Consider the following 24099-nt stretch of genomic DNA (forward strand, 5'->3'; position numbering starts at 1 on the left):
TTTATGTAACTCAGCAAGTAATCAGGATTAAGCAATGGTGGGTGAGTAAGTAATGGTAGCAGTAATCAACTAATTTAAATTCAATAATACATATCATAAATTAGATATATACAATATCGCTATAATAAGCTAGGCGCTCGAATAGAGACTCTATCATTAATAATTAATATCTATATCTTTCGTCCATTTTTATAGTATAGCACAGTTTCGCTGTATGAAGCTAATTGCTTAGTAATAAGTCGTCTGCCAGAGCCGTAAAATTATAAAAATGTTGAACCTTATCTATGATTATATACAGTGAAGTAAAAAAAAAAAGTTTTAGTACAATTTGCAAATGGCTTCTTGTCTTAACATAGCTGTACTGAAATTATTGTAGCATTATTCAATTTCTACAGTTATTTTGTAAATTTAGCTATTAATATATTCATATAAATGTACTAGGAGTTTATAATTAAGTGTAAATGATGAAATAACTATAATTATTTCACGACGTGTCTTAGCATAATGGTGTTTTTTATATGCGTGTTTTAATTTTAACACTAACGACATGACTCAGTTCTTGACACCTAATTTGCTTGCGCTGTTCGCGGCGCGGGACCCCATCCCGTATTTGCCGCCGGCAGCGAAGCTCCCGCACGAAAAGAAACAGAAAGGGTACGATGGCGTCGGCGCTTTTCTGGGAATATTTGAGGTTAGCACAGACATTAAATATTTGAATTCTAATTTGCATATAATTAATGGTCTTTACACAAACTAATCTAAGATGAGCTTTAGTACAAGCTTATCTTAGATTAGATCTATACGGATTGCTGCTAAGCAGAAGAAATTACTAGAATATTTTTGTAAATATTTCGAAAACGAAAATGAACGTAATATGCTTTAAAAAGAATAATAATAATTAACACAGCGCCATCTAGTCCCACGGTAAGCAGAGCTTGTGTTATGGGTACTAGACAACTGATATAAATAAATAAATAACCCTGGACAATTAACACAGCGCCATCTAGTCCCACGGCAAGCAGAGCTTGTGTTATGGGTACTAGACAACTGATATAAATAAATAAATAAATAACCCTGGACAATTAACACACCGCCATCTAGTCCCACGGTAAGCAGAGCTTGTGTTATGGGTACTAGACAACTGATATAAATAAATAAATAACCCTGGACAATTAACACAGCGCCATCTAGTCCCACGGTAAGCAGAGCTTGTGTTATGGGTACTAGACAACTGATATAAATAAATAAATAACCCTGGACAATTAACACAGCGCCATCTAGTCCCACGGTAAGCAGAGCTTGTGTTATGGGTACTAGACAACTGATATAAATAAATAAATAACCCTGGACAATTAACACAGCGCCATCTAGTCCCACGGTAAGCAGAGCTTGTGTTATGGGTACTAGACAACTGATATAAATAAATAAATAACCCTGGACAATTAACACAGCGCCATCTAGTCCCATGGTAAGCAGAGCTTGTGTTATGGGTACTAGACAACTGATATAAATAAATAAATGACCCTGGACAATTAACACAGCGTCATCTAGTCCCACAGTGAGCAGAGCTTGTTTTATAGGTACTAGGCAACTGATATAAATACTTAGATTGATTTTTGTTTATACAAAACACCTAGACTGATACAATCATACTCATGAATATAAATATCTATACAGTGCAAAGAATTGAACCTGCAACCATCGGAAATGAAACAGTGTGCTGAACTGCTGTTACATATACCAAACACACATACTCGTCATTCCAAAAAGCTGTAATATTAAACACAGAATAAAAGTAGTTATTAGGAAATTTTTGTTTTTAATCTATACATCTATACATATAAATGAAATTGGAGTGTTTGTTTGTAATATTTTTACTACATGCATATGATTATAACAATTTTTGACTGTCTGTCCGGCTAATCTCTGAATGGCTGGACCAATTTTGATGGGACTTTTTTGGCAGGTAGCTGATGTAATAAGGAGTAACTTAGGCTATTTTTATTTTGGAAAAAAGAGGTTAATTTCCACATGGACCAAGTCGAGTACTGCTAGTGATAACTTTAAATATATGGGGATTGTTAGTAATGTAGACTAATAACCACATTTACAATATACTTTGACTTACTTTGATTGACCTTATTGTAATTCCATTCTGGAAATCATTGTTGTAATTTACCATTTGCCAAGATGTGATCTGACTTCATGCTCTGTCATCACCTCAAGTTGATTTCCACATGGCTTCCTTGAAACTATCATGATAAATTTTTGGTGAATATGACATGAAGTTAACTGACTTGATCCTATATTCATCTTATCAATCTCAACTGGTACCCTGCTAGTGTAAACTGTTGCATCAGAAATAGCATAGGCAGGTGCAACATTCCATCCCTAGCAATGGGGCTCTAGTTTCTATTATTATTTATTGAGTTTTTATAAAGTACTAGCTGTTCCCACGACTTTGTCCGCATGGTTATTAAAAGTTTATTATTCTAGAATAAAAGTAGCCTAAGTTACTCCTTATTACATCAGCTACCAGCTAAAAAAGTCCCGTCAAAATTGGTCTAGCAATTTCAGAGATTAGCCGGAACAAACGGACATAAATTGTAAAAAATGTTATTTTGGTATATGTACCATATTTATATTCATATGCATGTAGTAAAAAACGGTGACTTCAATATTAAAAACGGACACTTCAATGTTATATGTTTATACGTATGTATAGATATGTATATGGTATGTAACGTGACCAGCACCCGTCGGAGACTCCGCCCCCGACGCGCGTGGAGACGCGCGAGGAGCGCCTGGAGCGGCGCCGCCGCGAGCGCGCCGAGCAGACCGCATACAAACTCGAACAGGAGATCGCGCTCTGGGACCCCGCCGCCAGCCCCCGCGCCACCACCGACCCCTTCAAGACGCTATTCGTCGCCAGGATCGTGAGTGCACTCCTACCATCCCTTAAACTCGAATAGGAAAACCTTTAAAGTAATAGTACTCATCTTTATTTGTCTCAAACAAAAACTGGTACGATTGCTGTCCATACGATAATAAAATTTAAAAGTAACAAAGGAGACAAAACGGTCTACGACTCGGAGGGGGCGGTGAGTCCACCCTCTCTTCTATTCTCTTATTGTCTTTACCAGTAAATTAATACAATAAGAGATCGGCGATGACGGCTTGTAATGTAATATAATGAAATAGAAATAATCTTTATTCAAATAAACTCATTACAAGCACTTTTGAATAGTCATATTTTGATTCTACCACTCATTCGGAAGGCAGACTCATCACAGAAGAATGAGCAAGAAACTTGTGTGTTGCCAGCCAAGCTCCTCCCAGAAGCACAGAAGCCTTCTGGTGTTTTCACAGACTTCACGGAGCAACACTGTTCCGAGGATTTATTAATTTTATTTATTTTTCCTTTCAGAATTATGACACCTCGGAATCAAAACTGCGGAGAGAATTCGAAGGATATGGACCAATCAAAAAGGTAATTTATTTACTCAACAGCATTACTTCCCCACCATGGGTGCTTCCCCCCTTAAGGGGAAGAGGGTGGGCAAGGTGTAATACCTCAGAACTTGTGACAGCATGACTTTCCACTGTATTAATTAATTAAATTTAGTAATTAATTTGAAATTTTTCGTTGTATGTTTTGAAAATTTACTTAAAAATTTCCTATTTCATCCTAAAATATATTATTTAAGTTATAAATTACTGACAGTGAACAGTGCAATTTTTTTATCTTATAAATTACTGGTTAATCCCACAAACATTGTTGTGACATATGTTAAAATCGCTATTAAAAATAGGTTAGTACCACATTATAAAAAACTAAAAAAAGATAGACTAGGGTCATGGCAGTAGTCAGTCAGTGGCTTAAAACACTGACTGACTACTGCAGTGAACTTTTGAACAGTCTTTTTTTTTAATCTACCGTTCAGTCGGAAAGCATCATCACAAGAAACTGCGTGTGATGATGCTTATTTATTTCATGCTCTATTTAGAAATATGGTCCTTATTTTAAGCTAAATTTAATCTTTTCAGATATACATGGTATATAATAAAGAGAATGACAAACCGCGTGGCTACGCCTTCATAGAGTACGAGCACGAGCGGGACATGCACTGTAAGTCACACACCTCAGTACATGTATGTGCGGGCCCCTCCACGCGCGGGGAGAAATGGCCGTAAGAATGGACAGAATATCGCGCAGTTAATGTCAAATCTGGTGACGTTAAGGTTTTAACCTTAACGGCTAGCTCATCAGGCGGGAGTTTGCTTTCAGACGTTCCTTTACTCCAAAAGTTCCCAAACTTTTTTGTGTCGTTGACCCCTTGCCATATTTTTCGGTTTTGGGTATACCCCCCATTCTTACCTGGTATTGATTTGTTGTAAATTTCTAACTGTAGTAAAGTTTAGTGTTGACCCTTGCAGTTTGTCATAGACCCCTGGGGGTCGATATAACCCTCTTTGGGAATCACTGCTTTAGTCCCTCTGTGGGTTTAAAAATGAACAGAATATCGCGCACTTACATATCCGTCAGGCCAACTGGCCTTCAGTCGCTTCCTATTGCCATCTGCACTCGCCCCCTATCGCGAGGTGAAGCTGTAAAGGTCAGCTGCAAACAACAGCATTAGAATAGTTTGAAAAAAAGCAAAATTAAATCAAAAAGAGAATACCATTCGTCTATACCGGTATTATATTGAATACGCGGTAATTATCGATTAATATGTTAAATACTACATTTATACAATTAGAATACAGTCAATTTATGCGTTATAAATAACTGAATACATGCATATATTTAAATAAAAATAGAATACTGTCCGCCTACAATTGTATAATGTGATTTATCGATTAATATGTTAAATACTACAATTATACAATTAGAATACAGTCAATTTATGCGTTATAAATGACTGAATACATGCATATATTTAAATAAAAATAGAATGCTGTCCGCCTACAATTGTATAATGTGATTTATCGATTAATATGTTAAATACCACAATTATACAATTAGAATACAGTCAAACTATGCGTCATAGATGTCTGAATACTTAAATAGCGCAACAGAATACACGTTTGGAAGTGTATGCTTTGTAATTACGAGCCATTTCTCTCTGAATACCGTACATACTTTGAAAATCATCGTCATAATATGTTAATAATGGTATTTAATACAATCTTTGAATACAACTGTGAAACATTGGTTTCAATATATGTATTATTTATTAACCGGAACAATTTTTTGTACTTATTTTATTTCTGTATGCTTTTTTTGTGTGAAGTACTTAATAATGATAATTAGTAGGTTTATAAACAAAATAATATTATTTTATTTTCGTAGCATTTATTTGCGTGTTTTATTTTCGCTTCGCTTTTTTTTTATTTTCTGTGTAATACATGTTCATATATAATTTGCAAACATTATGTAATCGATTGATAACCTTAATTTCACAGTGATAGAGTTTATTTTTGTAAAAATACGATTATGACGGTGAATATTCTCAAAGTCATACACGTGACGATGAGAATACAGACCTTGTTGGAGGCGAGTTTTGTGTTCTTTTCTAGTTTAAAGCAATTTGAACCTTATAATAAATATCCAAGTGTAATTATTGGATCGTCAGTGTATAGGAATACGGTTCATTTTCATCTGTTTATTGTGAAATATCTACGGACATTTATTTATTTAAGCTTATTGAATATTTTACACGGCTTTAGTTGGTGGGCGCGGTGTCTGTACGTTATCTGTAAACGCTTTATAAGTATTTAAAAGTTTCGTTTACTAGTTTTATCAGATTCTTTAGGTATATCAATTTTTAGATTGCATCAACTATTTGTGAGTTTATACATTGTAAAGAAACAAACATACAAAACATATATGTTAATATTAGAGAACACTACTCATTCTCACAGAGAAGACAGAGAAGACACATATTCTCATAGAGAAAAGTACAGATGGTATGGCGCAATAAAGAAAGATTTACAAAGTCAGCTTTTTTATGAATGTGCATGGGTGCATGGTTATAATGGTCGAAAAGGCCGAAACTGAGATGGATGGACTTTGTGAAACATGATATAGCAAGAGAGGGAGTGAATAACGAGATGACTGCGAACAGGGATGAATGGAAGAGAAAAACATATTACGACGACCACAAATGTATGGGATGATGAAGTAGCAGTTGATGATACAATGTTAGCTGTTTTCCGCGATCTCGTCTGCGTAGGGGAGGGGGGGGGGGTTGGGGTTGGGGAAGAGGGGAAAGGGGATTATTAGTAATAGGGGTAGTGACCGTATTGGACCTCCACGCCGTTCTCCAGGAAAGCATATTTGTTAAGTCCTGTAAGTAATTTTGTTCCTATTATATGGTCCAGTGTGAATAAGCCTTCTTTATTTTTTTTTTACTTGGAGAAAATCCCTAATGGAGACCCGCTCGTCCCGGGGGAGGCAAGCGGTGCGATCCTACTCACTAATATTTCCAAGGTATCCCGACGAAACGCCTATTGCCGGAGTCCCGGGATCGAATGTTAGTCCACCGCAACTCCGGCGGAGTGTGAATAATTCTCCAACTTGCTCCATCAGGACGAGTATTCTCAAGGTCATATAGATAATGCTGAGAATACAGATCTTGGAGGCGAGTTGTATTAATTTGTAGTTTAAAGAAATTTAAACCTTATAGAAAATATCTAAGTGCAGTTATTAGATCGTCAGTATATAGGAATACGGTTCTTTTTCGTCTGTTTATCGTGAAGTATCTACGGACTTTAGTATATATAAATTTTGTTTTGTTCCTTTATATATACATGTATGTACTCTTGATTTCATTATTGTTTCACGCAATACATAACTATTCCCAAGCAACAACAACACAATAAATTTGAAAGATTTTACTTTTTATTCCACAATCACTGCGCCTAATAGTCTTTCTGTTTGTTCCATTTTTCTCCTCCTTTGATGTCATCGGAACGTCTTTTCCCTCTTTCCCTGTCTCCTTACTCGTCTTTTGCCGATCCTAGCTTTTTTGTTAATTCTACAACCCATTAAAAATAATTATCTCAGAACACTCACACAGCGCCATCTAGACCCAAGTTAAGCTGACTAAAGCTTGTGTTATGGATACTAGACAACTTATTTGTTTTGTAAATACACTACTATTATACATAGAAAAAATCCAGACCGATACAAACAAAGATACTCATGAATACAATAGTTTGTCCCGTGCGAGGAATCGAACCCGCTACCATCGGGAGTAAGGCGGTGTGCTAACTACCATACTAAACGATCCATATAGCCATCTCCTTTCGATATCTACAGATAACCGCGTCCGCCAAAATTCAGCTCAATACGAACTATAGACAATAAAATAAATCACCTCCAAAAAGGTCGACACTCGAAACGTAAAGTTCAACCGTCGGTGTAATATACGAGTGACATTATCTATGATTAATAAGTGGTTTTTTTCTATTTCACAACACAGACCCAGCCGTATTGAGCCACAAACGAGTAAACCGGCCATTCTGAATAGGTTTGTATGTGGTAAGATGCCAACATACAAATATTGAATTATAAAACTGATAGTAGTGTCGTAATCTCTTTATAACATATAGGTGCCGTGGTAGAACCAACGGTGTTGAATGCAACTTGTTCTACTAACTTCTATAGTAGTCGAGGTCCGGTTGTAATGAGGAAAACCAAATAGAATAAGAATCTTTATTCAAAACTAACTGTGAACTATATTCTGATGCATAAGCTATATTACTGTAGTTTTATCAAAATTCATTGAGTAGTTTTTGCGTGAAAGAGTAACAAACAACCACACTCGAAATCTTTTGCGTTTATTATATTATAAGATTAGATAAACTTAATATAAGCATATTCATATTGAGTTCTATTTGCAAACTATAATTGGAGAATATTGAAAAACTAATGCCCGATTTACACTCAGCCCGAGTGGGCAGGGAAGTGAGCAGCGCGAGAGTGTAAACACGAGTGGAAACACTTCCCAGCGCTGCCACTCGCGCTGCCCGGCGCTCCCTCGATTGTCGGCTTTTCGTGCGCGAGTCAAAGGAGTGGCAGCGTGTTTTCACATTCAGCTCTCTCGCTCAGTTGTCGCCCGGCAACATTTCCGGCAGCGCTAGTGGCAGGGGAGGCGACTAAATGTACGTAGCATAAGATTGCGTTGGCACGTTCAGTGCGTACGAACATTCGGCGCCGTTCGATTGGCGTATTTTCAAGATGACGGGGCGTAGCACCCGACGCGGTTCGACACGATTTGTCGATTATTGATTACAGTCGTGAGTTGTAAACGCTGTTATTGAGGTTTTAAATGAAACTACCGTTCATTAGCTACCTTTATATTGATTGAGTAAAGCCTATTACTCACTAAACGATCACTTAAATGAGAAACGTGCATTTCAATAGTTGTTCATGCAAGAGCTTTTTATTTAATGCTAGACATAGACACCTACATATATAAGAGTACAATGTATATAAACTGACTATTAAAAAAGAATTTCAGTCGAGTTTCCTGCCAGTTCTTATCAATTGAATGTGTATACTGAACTGGACGGTTGGGAAAAATATAAATATTTGACGTTCATAAGCGGCTAAAATGTCCTACATAATTGTATGTATTTTGATTTAATTTGAATATATACTCGAGATTTTGGGTATGTAATATATTACGAATAAAACGGCTTTAAAAAAAAAAGTTCAGTCCAGTTTCTTGCCAGTATTCTCAATTGAATGTGTATACTGAACTGGACGGTAGGGAAAGAATATTAATAAAAAAAATAACGGCTAAAATATCCTACATGAATGGAAAATGTATTTCGATCCGATTTGATTTTCAACACCGTTACCCTACCACGGTCGGCCACTTTTTAATTTGAGTGGTTTATATATTAATAAAAGGTGTATCTGACACTCACAAACTAACAGCGACTGTACTACCCCCTCACACCTACCAGGTCCCCCGATCGATCCCCCGTCCGTTTCAAATGGGGATCGAAATTATGGCTTGACCCGAGGTTCGAAACACTAACGTTGCCCTCAGACGAAAGTCGTATCCGTCAGGTGGGAGTTGTCCTTCAGCCGCTCCATAAGTCCTTCCTTTGATTTTGAGTGCCATCTGCACTCGTCTCCTATCGTCCGGTGAAGCTGTAAAGGCCAGCTGCGGCCAACAGCATTAGAGTAGTCCGAAAAAAACCCTATGACGACATAACAAGTACAGTCCTATTTGTTTGCTGACGTATCAGTCCGCCGATTATTGGTATTCTTTTTTTATTATTTAAAAAGTTAATTGCGCATCGGATAAGTAAGTAAAGCGCACCAGGTAAAGTCGCCTTGTGTCACGGATTTTTGAAATAGTAATTGTGAAAAAAGTAAGTAAGTGACGCCATTTTGTTTGTGGTAGTTAATAAAAAGGTAGGTATGAAATGGTGGGTATTTTGGATTATTATAAATTTGTTGGTCTCTCTCGGCTCGGTCGGTAGGTATGTACTGTATTAATGTTATGTTATATAAACTGTATACGATATTCACTTTGCCTCGTTTGTTTTTTTTTATAATAAAAAAATAAACGTGACCAAGTGGTCTTAAAAAAATGTATAATTTTTTCTCAATATATTAGAATTTATGTTGTTTTTTTATTATAAAAACGATGTGAATTTTAGTATTCTCGATTTATATTTTTTTATTATTGTTTGTATCAATAATTTATGTATATATATATTTATATATTATATAATATCGACAACGAAAAACAGTAAGTTATTAGTTTACATGGACTATAGTATTATATATTGCCAGTTTTTAAATATAAATAATAAATGTGAAATATATAAATAGTTCATGTAAACGTTCAAATATTGTGATATATTTATTAATAATGTGCAAGTCTGAATTAATTAATTGGATACTTATTACAATTATCATTTCATTTATGATACAGACAGACAAGACGATTTTCAATACACAGTACATAAAAAACAAATGCATATCAATTTATAGTCTGTTTTTTAATCTCGGATACTATATTGCCGTCAAATTTCCTACAATATACAATGAGAAAATAGCTCACTGAGGACAATAGACAATTTAGATTTACTTTGAAACAATATTTATTAGACAAGAATTCTGAACGACGTAGATTAGTTATTTTTTATAATCCTACTGTAATCTAAATATATAACTCAAAGGTGACTGACGTAGTGATCTATCAACGCACAGCCCAAACCACTGGACGGATCGGGCTGAAATTTGGCATGCAGGTAGATGTTATGACGTAGGCATCCGCTAAGAAAGGATTTCGATAAATTCCACCCCGAAGGGGATAAAGTCACGCGAGCGAAGCCGCGGGAAAAAGCTATTGTTTTCAATCATATTTATAAGTGTAATTGCAGAAGACAGTGAAACTTACTGTTTCTTAAGACTTTTGTAACCTGTACTTCACAAATAATGAATTTGGATTTGAATATAACGATCATATATTCATACACACCTATACTTTGTTAATATTGTGTAAATGCGTATTAAATGAACACCCACCACCACACATTATTTGAGTGTAACCGATATAAATCGATAATTAATATTAAAATTTAATCGTGCCACAACACTATTTAAGAATCGCAAAAAGATGCCAACATAGATAATGTCAAATTTGTCTGAGTTAAAAAGCAGACGGATATAAATGACTGAATGCCAAGAATACCAGTGTGACTTCACTCAAGTTAGAATTTAAAAATAATAACGAATTAGGATTCAGACTCGCACAGCTCACACGGCTATACTATGCTAATCACCCGGCTATGTTTACAGCTGCGTACAAACACGCTGATGGTAAGAAAATCGACGGTAAACGCGTGCTGGTGGACGTCGAGCGCGCCAGGACTGTGAAGGGGTGGCTCCCGAGGAGGCTGGGTGAGTGTATTCATATTACTTGTTATACATTCATTCTTTCATTCATTCATTGTTATTCATAAATGTGAAAGTAGGGATGCTTGGTACTCTTCGGCCAGTAGTCCTCCTTCATGAAGGTAGCCAGCATGTTGGTGGGGACCCGGGCCACGAACGCCTTGAAACACGCGTTGTGACTCGACTCCAGGTGCCTCACATTCAATGTCAGGATACTCCTGGTAGTCGACAATGTCCTGTTCCTTGTAGGCGTGGTGTAGTCGGAATAGGGTTACTATGATCGGTGTAGCAGCACGGAGTAGGAACTTGGGACCATTAGGTGCAGTGCCACAGATTAGTCCTCTAGTACCACTTTTGTTTCATGATGAAGCCATCATCATCACGTTTACCAGTAGCAGCATACATAGGGTCAGTGCTCAGTGTTTTTGGCATACACTGATGAACTAAAATCAAATATGTTGCAAATTGTTGTATGCCCGATAGGGTGAAACTGTTGATACATAAACTATAATATTTATAAAACTATTCTATCTACATAATATTGGATTGTAAGCATAGTCGAGTTTTATTATAAAATATTATTTTTAATACTTACTATGTTTTCCCATACTAAATATTTTTTAATACAATTTTATTTTTTTTGTTCTACGTTTACATTAATATTAATAATATTTTGAAAATATAATTGAAATTCAAAAAATGCCAGCAAATTGACAAGTTACTTTAAAATATTGCAAAATTGTTATACCACCTACAAAAAAATGTACCCACACAGTTAGCAATAAAGATATATTCTATTCTATTCTATTCTATTCTAATGGTTTGCTAGCGACGATGGTAAAAAATCTCATTTTTGTCACCGTCGGATAACTAACCGTTAATAACCACATTTTGTCGATAGTTAACTGAAGAGGTTTCCAATGTGTCTGATGAGTGAGAGGTGTTGAGGGTTTTGATAAGGAAAATACGGAGATAAAATAATATGCGACTAATATGATAGCGATATATAATAGAAAGTTACAAAAAATAATATATAAAAAAAATCTTATATATAAAATTCTCGTGTTACAGTTTTCGTTCCCATACTCCTCTGAAACGGCTTGACCGATTCTCATGAAATTTTGTGAGCGTATTGAGTAGGTCTGAGAATCGGCCAACATCTATTTTTCATCCCCCTAAATGTTAGGGGTAGTCCACCCCTAATTTTTTTTTATTTTAAGGCAAAACAACGTTTGCCGGGTCAGCTAGTATAATTATAAAATTCAAAAATAGTATAAAACCTAACCTATTCGCTAAAGTTAACCATAAATTTGGTTAAATAGTAATAATAATGATAAATAATTTTATTGAGCAAAAAAAAAACAAATACAAAAGGAACTTAACTAAGGTTATATATCTATATTAATTCCATATACATACAATAGTTTTTAAAACTATTTAATATATAAAATAACGGTAGCTAACGGGTTTTGACAACTATTCGTGTGATCGCAGGCGGCGGTCTGGGTGGCACGCGGCGCGGCGGAGCGGACGTGAACATCAAACACTCGGGACGAGAAGACAACGAGCGGGAGCGGGAGCGGTACAGGCTCGAACAGCGAGACAGGGACCACCACCACCGCGCGGACCGTGAGTACACCTACACCACACACCGCCACCCTCACCACGCACACGGGAGGGGAGCGGTACAGGCTCGAACAACGAGACAGGGACCACCACCACCGCGCGGACCGTGAGTACACCTACACCACACACCGCCACCCTCACCACGCACACGGGAGGGGAGCGGTACAGGCTCGAACAACGAGACAGGGACCACCACCACCGCGCGGACCGTGAGTACACCTACACCACACACACACCACACTCAATACCATCTTTACCATAAGGGCACACGGGGCCCGTGCCCAGGGGTCGTATTCTCAGGGGTCCCCGAAGGACTAACAATTTTTCTCACACAATTATTCTCAAAAGATTTTTGTACACTTCCACAAATCAGTAATGTTATCAGAAGGTATTTACAAGACATATACTACTCCATTATACCGATTACTTCGCATATTCCTATGTTCTTATATCTAATGAGCTTTTTTTTTTTCCTTTCCAAAAGGGCCCCGAATTCTTGTGTGCCCAAGGGCTCCAGCCTAGTTTAAGACTGCGGTGACTATACTGCACGAAAATAACAGACTCAAGTCTTCCGCACTTTGCTACCTTACCCTCTGTGGTCTAGCGGTCTAGCACACCGCTTTACGTCCGATGGTCGCGGGTTCGATTCCTCGCACGGCACAAACATTTGTATTCATGAGTATGATTGTTTGTATCGGTCTGGGTGTTTTCTATGTATATTATGTATGTATTTACAAAAAATATATATCTATGTATTTGTATCAGTTGTCTAGGACCCATAACACAAGCTTTAGCTAGCCTAACTTGGGTCTAGATGGCGCTGTGTGAATTGTCCTGAGATTATTATTATTAAGTTTATTCGACGTTGACGGTAGGTGGTGCTGGTAACGCGGCGGGCGCCCGGCGACGGTCACGGTCGCGGTCACGGAAACGATCCCGGTCGCGGTCGCGGAGGAGGGAGCGGGAGCGGCCCAGGGAGGAGGAGACTGAGAGGTGAGGAGGTTTTTTTATATTTTCATGTAATTAGAGTGGCAGTGAAGGTGGTGAGTTGATGATAAGTGTTAGCAGAAAATGCCTGAAAACCAGCGCTGTATAGGTGCACCTCATTGAGGTTATTGTTAGTATTGCGGGTGAATAATACTATGTTGCTGGTCGAGACGATGTATATTACAGATGATAATAAACAGACAATATGTACATAGAAATAATGATCTTATATACTAAATAACAATAGGAACATGTAAGGTGGGGTGACACAGTTTAGACACAGCAGTGCCTAGTACACAATATTGAGTTTGTCTTACTAGACATTATTAAATGCAATTATTATTTTGATGTATCTAGGTGACTGTGTCCCATAGTAAGGTGAACTGATGATCTTATTGCTAGCAATGTACCATGTCAAGTTGACCTCGCGGATCCCCTGGAAACCATCGTGATAAATTCTTGGTGAATTTGTCACGGTGTGCTAACTGTCCTGACCTCATGTTCTTATCATCCTCCACTGGTGCCCCGCCAGCGTAAAATCTTTGTTTTTTTTAATGAGTAATGGGGGCTGCCTGATAACCAGCGCTGTATAGGTGCACCTCATTGAGGTTGTGCTTATAACAGCAACAGCTGAGGCAGCTCCTGTTTATTTATTTATTTAGGAAGATTAACGGTGTATTCTTACATGTTACTTGTCATATCAAATTACAATAGGACATGCCACTTAATAATCTTGACAATAATCTTGTAAAATTGCCAATAGTTGACAACTTTGGATGTTGTTTTTTATTTTGTGTATTATTTCTGTTATGTTGGCAATCAATTATCTATCTATACATCTATACATATAAATAAAATTGGAGTGTCTGTTTGTAATATTGAAATAACCGTGTTAGTACATGCATGTGAATATAAATACGGTACACACACCAAAATAACATTAATTATTTACAATGTATATATATATATATATAGGTGTCTATGTCTAACATTAAATGAAAATCCCGTGCATGAACAACTATTGGCATGCACGCTCGTCATTCAAGTAATCGTTTAGTGAGTAATAGGCCTTGCTCAGTAAATATGATTTACCAGATGTTTTGAATTTTTTAAGGGTGAATCCAGTATATACTGAAAGTAGAATCTATATACTGAACTGGACGGTAGGAAAAAAAATATGATATAAAAAAAAATACTTTCATAAGCGGCTGAAGTGTCTTACATGAATAATGGGTTTTGGATTTGATATATGTAACAAAAACGGGGAAATATGACACAGATGAGATTGCGCTGGTCATCTACCATAAATTCTAGATTTATGATTTAATTTTCTCATTGCTTTCTTGATTTAATTGATTGATTTTAGAAATATGAAAGCGTAGCGGTTATTGTATTGATTGCCGCATGCATTCTTATGTAAAATGTGAATACTATAACTATCAGATGGCAATTGTAAGTAGCTTTGACGTAGTCTAGTGTTTTGAGTAGTCATGCTCACTAAAATGTCCAGACTTGTGGCGGCGTGGTGGGCCGGGTCATTGGGCTCCCTAAAATATGGTCGAGCGCAGTGATGGCTGGCTCATCCGTCATACTCGTGAACGGGTGCTGCTTGTAGGGACTGGTCTGCTCTAATCACTATGACTGATTTCCTCTTATTAATTGTTTAACCAGTTGGTTATGTATTCAATATTTTTTCTATTTGAGTATTTAATAGAATTAGTGCTAATTGGTGGTTTGTATTCACACACTTGAACTTAAAAATGTAAAGTAATAATAAAATTATTTAAAAGAGCAACACGCAAGTTTCTTGCACGTTCTTCTTGTGATGAGACAGCTTTCCGAACGAGCGGTAGATTAAAAAATGTAATGACTATTCAAAAGTGCTTCAATGTAAGTTTATTTGAATAAATTATTTTCTATTCTATTCTATTATATTCTAGAGTACTAGCTGTGCCCTTGGTTTCACCCGTATGAAATTTCTATTGTTTTATTTCCAGACGCCGCCGTCGTTCTCGCTCCCGCTCGGAGCGCAGGCGCGAGCGTCGTGATCGGGACAAAGAACGAGATCGGGATCGGGATCGGGATCGCGACAAGAAGAGGTCGAGGCGCGACAAGGAGCGGAAGGAGCCCAAGGTCAAACCCGAGGATATTAAGATCAAGGAGGAGCCCATGGACGGTCAGTGCTGTCAACATGCATAAATACATCTATACATATAAATAAAATTATAGTGTCTGTTACGGAAGGAAGGAAGGACTGTATTAGGGCTGGTTAAAAATGAGACACGTTCCTAGGTGAGGTAAAATAGATGTAATCAGCTCGCTAGCAAAAATATGAAGACAATATGGCATAAGAAAACAAACGGTATACAAAAACAAAACGTCAAAATATAAAATTTAAATATATATAAAAAACATAAAAACTATCAAAAAGTCTGTTTGTAATATTGAAATAACCGTTTTTTACTACATACATATGAATATAAATACGGTACATATATCAAAATTTTGTATATGTTTACAAAAATGTGTATTTTTTGCAATTTACAAAATTTTGGTCTTTTCAAATAACAACATTTATTTGAAAAGAATAAGCGCCGAGTTTCTTTACAGTTCTTCTCATATCGAAATCATTCCGAACTGACGGTAGATTTGACATATCATAAGAGTTTGTAATAGGTCTATACAGACTCTTATGATATGTCAAATAATATCTATAAATTCAAGAAATTAAGTAGAGTTTCTTGTCAATTCTTCTCAATTGAATCTGTATACTGAACTGGACGGTAGGGAAAGAGTATTAATACAAAAAACTTATTAATTAAATTCACAGATTATCCGGAGTTCAGTCTGCCGCCGATCGACGTCCAGATCAAGCAGGAGCCGCACGACGACGAGAACAAATACAACCCGGAGGACGCCAACGGGGACGACTACAACTACTAACCGGACCGGACCGGGCCGGACCGGACTGTACCCGACCGGACGGGACCGGACCGGTCTGCACCGGTCCGGATGGGACTGGTCCGGACCGGACCGGACCGGACCGGACTGGACTGCACCGGTCCGGATCAGACCGGACCGGACCGGACTTCACCGGTCCGGATCGGACTGGACCGAACCGGACCGGACTGCACCGGTCCGGATCGGACTGGACTGGACCGGACCGGACCGGACGGGGATTATAGTGACGCATATATTAATACATGGAGTGGTGTGATATATATAGACACATTAACAGAATATAAACTTTATTGCCCGCGGTAATCCTTTTGTTTATGTTCCCGCGGGAAATTTAAGACGTTTATCGGATACAGATGTAATAAAAGTTGCGATAATAAAATAAAATTGTAATAAAAATGACAACACGTTTTTATTATGATTTTAATGAAGGTTGTCGTTAACAAGAGAAATAGGAGTTCAAAATGAATCATTTTAATGTTTTCTTTTCTTTATTAATAATACATAGTGATCATTTTAAATGTATGCGTAAATTAGTTTTTTTTAGAAAACCATACATTGTATGTAAGGATGTTTTGACACGGTTCTATACGAAAGTTATTTTCAATAAAAAATATAGCCAGTATGTTATTCTGATGTATTACTGTAAAGTTTTACCAAAACCCGTTCAGTAGCTTTGGCGTGGAAGAGTAACAAACATACTCACAACCTTTCGCGTTTATAATATTATTATATATATATATATATATATTACCCGGTTAATAACAAAAATAATGTGTAATAAGTACAGAAGTTTAAAATTAACACGAATTGTGAATTTTGTTATATATATTTGAAATACCATTGCACTCGTGTAAACCCGGGTCGAGTTGCTAGTATAAGGTAGTAGTGGTATCCACCATTCACCGTCCGCGTCCACTCACTGTCCGCAAAATAGGTTAAATAAATATATGACTAAGTATATGTGTTTTATTTATAACCCTGGACAATTAACACAGCGCCATCTAGTCCCACGGTAAGCAGAGCTTGTGTTATGGGTACTAGACAACTGATATAAATAAATAAATAACCCTGGACAATTAACACTGTTTCGGAAGTATTAAAATAAATAATATTTCTTAAATAAATATAGCCTAAGTTGTAAAGTCCCGTCGAAATCGGTCCAGTTACAGAGATAGGAATAACAAAGAGTTACATAAATTTGTAATGTCTGTTTATTTTAAAATTGCAGTTTTCAGCAATAGATAAAGTAATTCAAAAGGAAGGTTTATATGTATAATACATGCGTGTTATATAGTAAAGAACAAGCCGAGAAGTACAAAGTTTTATAATGCATCTGTGCGAAGTCGGGACTGGACCCTAGTGCGTAATAAAGAAGAAAATTTGATAGATAGATAGATAGATAGATAAGTTCTTTATTCAGCCATTACAAACACATAGCATACATGAGATACATTTTATAAATAGAAATAAAGTTTACAGATTAAATAATACAGAAATATGGTATTACAAAATAAAAAAAAAATAAAATAAAAATGGAGGTGGCTTTATGTGTCGCAATGATGAAGAGGCAACCAACTCAGCATGAAGCTACAGATAAGTCTGCAGCGCTGATATTCTGTTGGCTCCTATAATTAAATACATACTTACATACATATATACGTGAATGTTTATATATTACACTTCGAGCTCTTAAAAAATTATACTATTACAAAACATTATACAATATACAAATAGATTAAAAATGAAGTGGTGTGTTATGTATACATATATTGTTAACCTATAGATACATACTACGTACATAAATAATAGTTGTTGTTAGCATATACAAGGTCGCTGGCTAAACGCGCCGTGAGTCAGACATTATTGTTCCTGACCATGCTTACCGACTTCGGTCGTTGAAAAAAAGACTCCTCAGATAAAGGACCTCCTATTTAAAGTCAGTTGTTCAGACAATAAGTGTTTTTTTAAAAGGTTTTTAAAATTCACTTTAGTTTTTATATTACGAATGGGAGGAGGTAAGTTATTCCAACACTTGGAGGCCATATATCTGAAACTGCCTCTGAAGGCAGTAGTCCGATGTGCTGGAGTCACTAGTCGATACAACGAAGCCCTGGTTTTAAAAGCATGCTGATTGCCAGACCACACAAGTTTTCTATAAAGGTAATCAGGCATTTTGGATTCAATGACATCAAACAACAAAGTCGCAAAATAAAGGTTGTAACGTGAAGACATATTTAGTAGTTTAGCATTATTGAGATAAGGAGAGACATGACTACGCGGTGGTATACGGAAGCAAAAACGGGCGCATGCATTTTGTACACGTTGGATAAGCCGCCGTGATCTAGCTAGTGTACATGAACCGAAAACAGCTAAACCGTAACTCAGCTTGGACAATATCAGAGAATCGCACAGTCGAACACGTAGATCAGTTGAAAGATAATTTCGAATTTTGTACAATATCTTTAGTCTGTAGAAGCAATTCCCCACACAATCTAGGACATGGTTTTCGAATTTAAGACCAGAGTCCATTAGTAGACCCAGATTGCGCGTTTCAGTTACTTGCAACAGAGGTGTACCTTCTACTGTTATAACTGGTGTTTGATTTTTAATTTTTTGTACCTGCAATTTAGAACCCAATATCATGAATTTCGACTTAGCCGGATTCAAAACAAGAGAATTTTTATTACACCAGTTCGATATACGGAAAAGTGTTGAGTTCAATATTCTAACCGCCATGTTTGTATCTTGAGGATTTATAGACATGTAAACTTGTAAGTCATCCGCATATTGGTGATATAAACATCCTTCACAGTATCTAGCAATGTCAGCACTATACAGAATGAATAAGAGGGGACCCAGAATTGATCCCTGCGGGACTCCTCGCGTCAATACTCTAGGTTTGGAATATAGTAGAGTGCCGTTGTTCTGTGTTACCTTTACGAGCTGATGACGATTACTGAGGTAACTATCAAACCAGAGTATTGTTTGCCCATCAAATCCATAGTATCTAAGTTTTGAAAGTAACAGATTTATATTTAAACATTCGAAAGCTCTCGAAAAATCGAGCAAAGTAAGCAAGGTACCATTTCCCTTATCCATAGCCGCCAAAACATTGTCCACAACATCCAATAATGCAGTGATCGTACCTCTTCGTTTTCTAAATCCAGATTGAAAAGGTGGTAATATGTTATTGGCTTCCAAGTAATAGGACACTTGTAGATGGACAATCCTTTCCAGGACTTTAGACAAAAAAGGTAATATGCTAATCGGTCGCAAATCTGATAAGTTTGATGGGTTGGTAACCTTAGGGATAGGACATACCACCGCTGTTTTCCATATTGCAGGGAATGTTGAAGACTCTATAGACTTATTAATTATGAAAGTAATAATGTCCAGTGTCCTAGGGAGTGTTAAAAGCATCATATCTTTAGATATATTATCAATGCCCAAAGCATTTGATTTTATTTGTAGCATAATTTTACCTACTGTAAGTGTGTCAACAGGTTTTAAATTGAAAGTAGATGAACCACACCTATGATGCTCAAAGTAAGTCAGATCGGATATGCGAACTTCGTCAATACCTGGAGTTTTTAAAAAATGATCGTTAATTTTATCCGGATCGTTTACAGACAAGGGCAAGCTGTTCACCTTTGTATTAGGTAAAGCAGTCTTTTTTAAGTTTGACCATAAAGATTTGGAATCCTTAATTTTTTTATTAATGTTATATTCGAAATAAGCCTTCTTTTCAAAATGCATACCGACATTAACAAGATGTTTTAATCTTTTATATTCGTCCCGCAGTACCACATTGTCATGCTTTTTAGACTTTGCATGAGCTGAATCCCGTAATTTCATCATGAGCCGTACATTGCTTGTCAGCCACGGTTTATGTTTATCCCTACATAAGACTTTTTTTACCGGAGCGTGGCAATTAAAGAGCTCAGTTACATATGCATTGAAGCAGGTCACCATATCAGTCACTGTATCTAAGTAGCGGATTGAATCCCATGGAATTGTATCTAAATCTTTATTGAACGATGTCATATCTATATTTTTTATTGGCCTATATAACTTATAAAGTGGCGATTGTTTCTTTTTTGTTATTTTAAATTGCGCATAAACCATTGCATGGCCGCCGAGCTCAGGTATATGATCAATGCAGATATTTATAACAGGAGTATCAGTACAAATAAGGTCAATGAGAGACTCACTAGTCTGTGTAAAGTGTGTAGGCTGAGTGATGTAATTTTGTAGACCCAAGGATTTTAAAAAAGAGTTTAATTTATGCGAATTCTGTTCCGAGTTATTCAGCAAGTTGATATTAAAATCTCCCAATAACGCAATGTGATCATAGCTTGAGATGGATGATATACTCTCAGTTAACGCATCGAAAAACAAGTCGACATCCAGCCACGGGGGTCGATAAGCCGTTCCAATGATTATCCGTAAGGATTTGATTGTTAGGGATAGCCACATTTGTTCCACTGAGGGTGTATATGGTACATTGCGGAGCACTCTGACATTTACTCCCTGACGCACATAAAAACCAACACCACCACCACGGCCGCGGATTGTTCTGGGACGGGGAACGTGACGTAAAGTGTACCCAGGTAATGACGGAGCACGTCCCTCTTCTCCGGGCCGAAGCCACGTCTCGTTTATAGCTAATATATCAGGGGAATGTCGCCCTACTGCAACCTCTATCTCGTCATGCTTTGTACCCAAGGATCCGGCATTAAAGAGACCAATCTTTAGGTATCTTTGTTTAAACACGTTGAAGATAAACATAATGTATAAATAAATATATGTTTTGATTGTATGATGTGATGCCCAAGAATAGAAATATTAATTTATAAATACTATTGAGGCGAACTAACAAAGTATGTCTTGCAAAATAATTAGCATTGTATATTTGATCTCGATTGATGTATGTTTGTGTTACGTGTTGTGATGAAAAACTAATGTAAAAGACCGATAAATTATGTGATGTTGTGATGATGTGAAGTATGGACATAAAACTTAAGTAAATTAGTTCAGTTAATTTAAATTCACACAAACCAACAGAGAGACACAAAGCCACCCAAGGAACAAGTACAAAATTAAGAAGTCTGTAAAAAATAGAGATGCAATGTAATGATGAAGAACACAATTCATTTAAAACATTATTGAATGTATACAGGTGAGGCATCGGTACTAAAAATGCGATCTATATCTGCCTGCTGACGAATCGTGTGAACAGGAGAAAGTACATCGCGCCTAACATATACCCGGCCATTCCTGGTCCAGACAAATCGCCATCTCTGTCGCCTGGTAGCCTCGCGCGCCCTCCCAAATAAGCTGCGGTTTGTTTTTGTAAGTCGTTCATTGACATATAGGCGCTGCGGTTCATGCTGGGGCAAACCCATATCAGCAGTAGACGCATGTCTGCGTACCCGTGCGGCTCGCAGGAGCTGATCTCGAAGGAGACGTCGTGTTAGTCTGACGGCAAGCGGGCGCGGGCGTGGCACCCCTTCAGTTGCGTCACCGCCGGTAGATGTACCCCGTCGTAGACCCACGCGCGAGGCACTGACGATGTCACGCTCGTCCATGCTTATACCCAATTTGGCAGCCACCGTGATGATAATATGTTCCACCGACTCAGCTTCGAATTCAGGGACCCCAGATATTTCTACGTCATTGAGAAGCTCGCTTCTTTCTTTTTCAGCAATCTCTTCCTGTAACTGTACTATAGTACTTTGTAAACCAGTCGTATCGATAACAGCTGTCTGCTCCACTCTTTTCTCCAAGCTCAGAACCCTGTCTTCGATAGAATCCATTCTGCTATTACATTGGCTAATAGTGTTCTTCAATTCAGTAATTTCCTGTCGAAGTACCTGCATCTCCGATCTCGCAGCTTGCATCTCTGTACGGAACAATCTAAATTCAAGTGCCCATTCCTGAGTTGTAAACTCCTCTGTAATATTGTGAGCGGTGTCGTCTAGTGACATATTGTGTGATAGCAGGTCATCACTTCTCGACGTGCAATCCGCATGTATACCACGTACAGGGGTGGCCAGATTACTTTGTCTCGGCTCCTTAGCTTTACATTCTGGACAAACCCAGGTAAGCGCCACCTGTCCGACGGCAGGCAAACCCACGCATGCGCGGTGGTGAATAGCAGAGCACCTGTGACACGCAACGCCATCTGAAGTAGCCATGAATTTGCCACAAGCAGCGCACTTGACCATGTTGAAATAGTATTCTGAATAACCACTAGAGGGCTCACGTTTGAGTACCTGCTATTCGCCGTGAGATGTCGCTGTAGTGATCCAGATCAATACTTTGCCAACAGTGTCTACGATTTTCATATACCCTCTTCCACGAAAAAGAGTATGGTAATTCACAGTTTATAAAAGTTAAATTAATCGAAATTTCGCGATCACTTGTTTACACCAACAACACCGGACACGAAGACGATCAACTAAACACTTTAAAGCGCTAGCAAACTTTGAACAGTAGGTTTTTATAGGTTAAAACGAAAAATAACTGAGAGCTCGATGTGTACGTTGGAAGTTATGGACTAAGGGTGATTTAATACATATTTATAGAAATAAATAGAAATAGAAATAATCTTTATTCAAATAAACTCATTACAAGCACTTTTGAATAGTCAAATTTTGATTCTACCACTCATTCGGAACGCAGACTCATCACAAGAAGAATGAGCGAGAAACTTGTGTGTTGCTCTTTTTAATAGATGTTTTTTTATATATTAATTACAGTATAATAAGTAAGAGGCATGCGATAATCAACATAGAAATCGCTACGCACTCATTATTAGTGTAATCAGATAATATTGTCAGTGCTATGGATTTTAAGTTTTTCTATAAAAACATTGTCGTTAACGAATTCTCAATTTTATAGTAAGCTTTTTTGCAAAGAAACTGTTTTATTTGACATTTAAATCTTTTTTCTGGCAGATTTATAACAGACTCTGGTATTTATATTCCTTAAGTGACAAATTTAAATGTAGGGTTTAAATTAATACAAATTGTAAAAATTAACAATTTATTATGCAAATTCTTATTTAATAAACTATCATTTAACAAACTTAAAAAAAAATTGTAGACCTTTGGTGTAGAACACATTTTTTTATTAACAGCTATATAATAATAATAATAACCCTGGACAATTAACACAGCGCCATCTAGTGCCACGGTAAGCAGACCTTGTGTTATGGGTACTAGACAACTGATACAAATACATACATTTATATAAAAAAACACCCAGACGACAATCATATTTATGAATACAAATGTCGGTACAAACATTTGTATTCATAAATATGATTGCGAGGAATCAAACCTGCGACCATCGGAAGTAAAGCAGTGTGTTGAACTACTAAACCATTGACTCTTATGTACATTAATATATTTTTAGACTTAGAAATACAAAAACATAAGGCAAGCACTTTATCACATAAACTCAAGAGGCTCTAACCTATTGTTAGCAACGTACCATGTCAGGTTGACCTCCACGCGGTTACCCCTGGAATCCATCGTGATAAATTCCTGGTGAATTCACGACGATGTGCTAACTGACCTGACCTCATGTTCTTA

At 37.1% G+C, this 24099-nt stretch overlaps 2 protein-coding genes across 2 annotated transcripts; one reads left to right on the forward strand and one right to left on the reverse strand.

The window, feature by feature from the left end:
- The first annotated feature begins 330 nt into the window (after nucleotides 1–330).
- LOC131845306 (U1 small nuclear ribonucleoprotein 70 kDa) lies at nucleotides 331–16518 on the forward strand. Its single transcript, XM_059194351.1, has 9 exons — nucleotides 331–691; nucleotides 2754–2936; nucleotides 3428–3490; nucleotides 4048–4129; nucleotides 10832–10933; nucleotides 12422–12556; nucleotides 13429–13546; nucleotides 15538–15716; nucleotides 16371–16518. Exons 1-9 carry the CDS (start codon nucleotides 548–550, stop codon nucleotides 16481–16483), a joined length of 1119 nt encoding a protein of 372 aa, XP_059050334.1. The 5' UTR covers nucleotides 331–547; the 3' UTR covers nucleotides 16484–16518.
- A 5145-nt stretch (nucleotides 16519–21663) lies between these two features.
- LOC131845280 (uncharacterized) lies at nucleotides 21664–22728 on the reverse strand. Its single transcript, XM_059194321.1, has one exon. The coding sequence runs from the start codon at nucleotides 22726–22728 to the stop codon at nucleotides 21664–21666; it is 1065 nt and encodes a 354-aa protein (XP_059050304.1).
- Between the last annotated feature and the right edge of the window lie 1371 nt (nucleotides 22729–24099).

The sequence above is a fragment of the Achroia grisella genome, unplaced genomic scaffold (assembly GCF_030625045.1).
Source record: "Achroia grisella isolate CSIRO2021 unplaced genomic scaffold, CSIRO_AGI_Agris_v1 utg461, whole genome shotgun sequence".
Classification (NCBI taxonomy): domain Eukaryota; kingdom Metazoa; phylum Arthropoda; class Insecta; order Lepidoptera; family Pyralidae; genus Achroia; species Achroia grisella.

Bases quoted from the DNA above. Each gene is read 5' to 3' on its own strand.
- LOC131845306 (XM_059194351.1), top strand. From the start codon at position 548: ATGACTCAGTTCTTGACACCTAATTTGCTTGCGCTGTTCGCGGCGCGG. The intron at 10,934-12,421 runs GTGAGTGTATTC...GTGTGATCGCAG, and splicing joins GTGGCTCCCGAGGAGGCTGG to GCGGCGGTCTGGGTGGCACG. The intron at 13,547-15,537 runs GTGAGGAGGTTT...TTTTATTTCCAG, and splicing joins AGGGAGGAGGAGACTGAGAG to ACGCCGCCGTCGTTCTCGCT.
- LOC131845280 (XM_059194321.1), bottom strand. From the start codon at position 22,728: ATGGTCAAGTGCGCTGCTTGTGGCAAATTCATGGCTACTTCAGATGGC.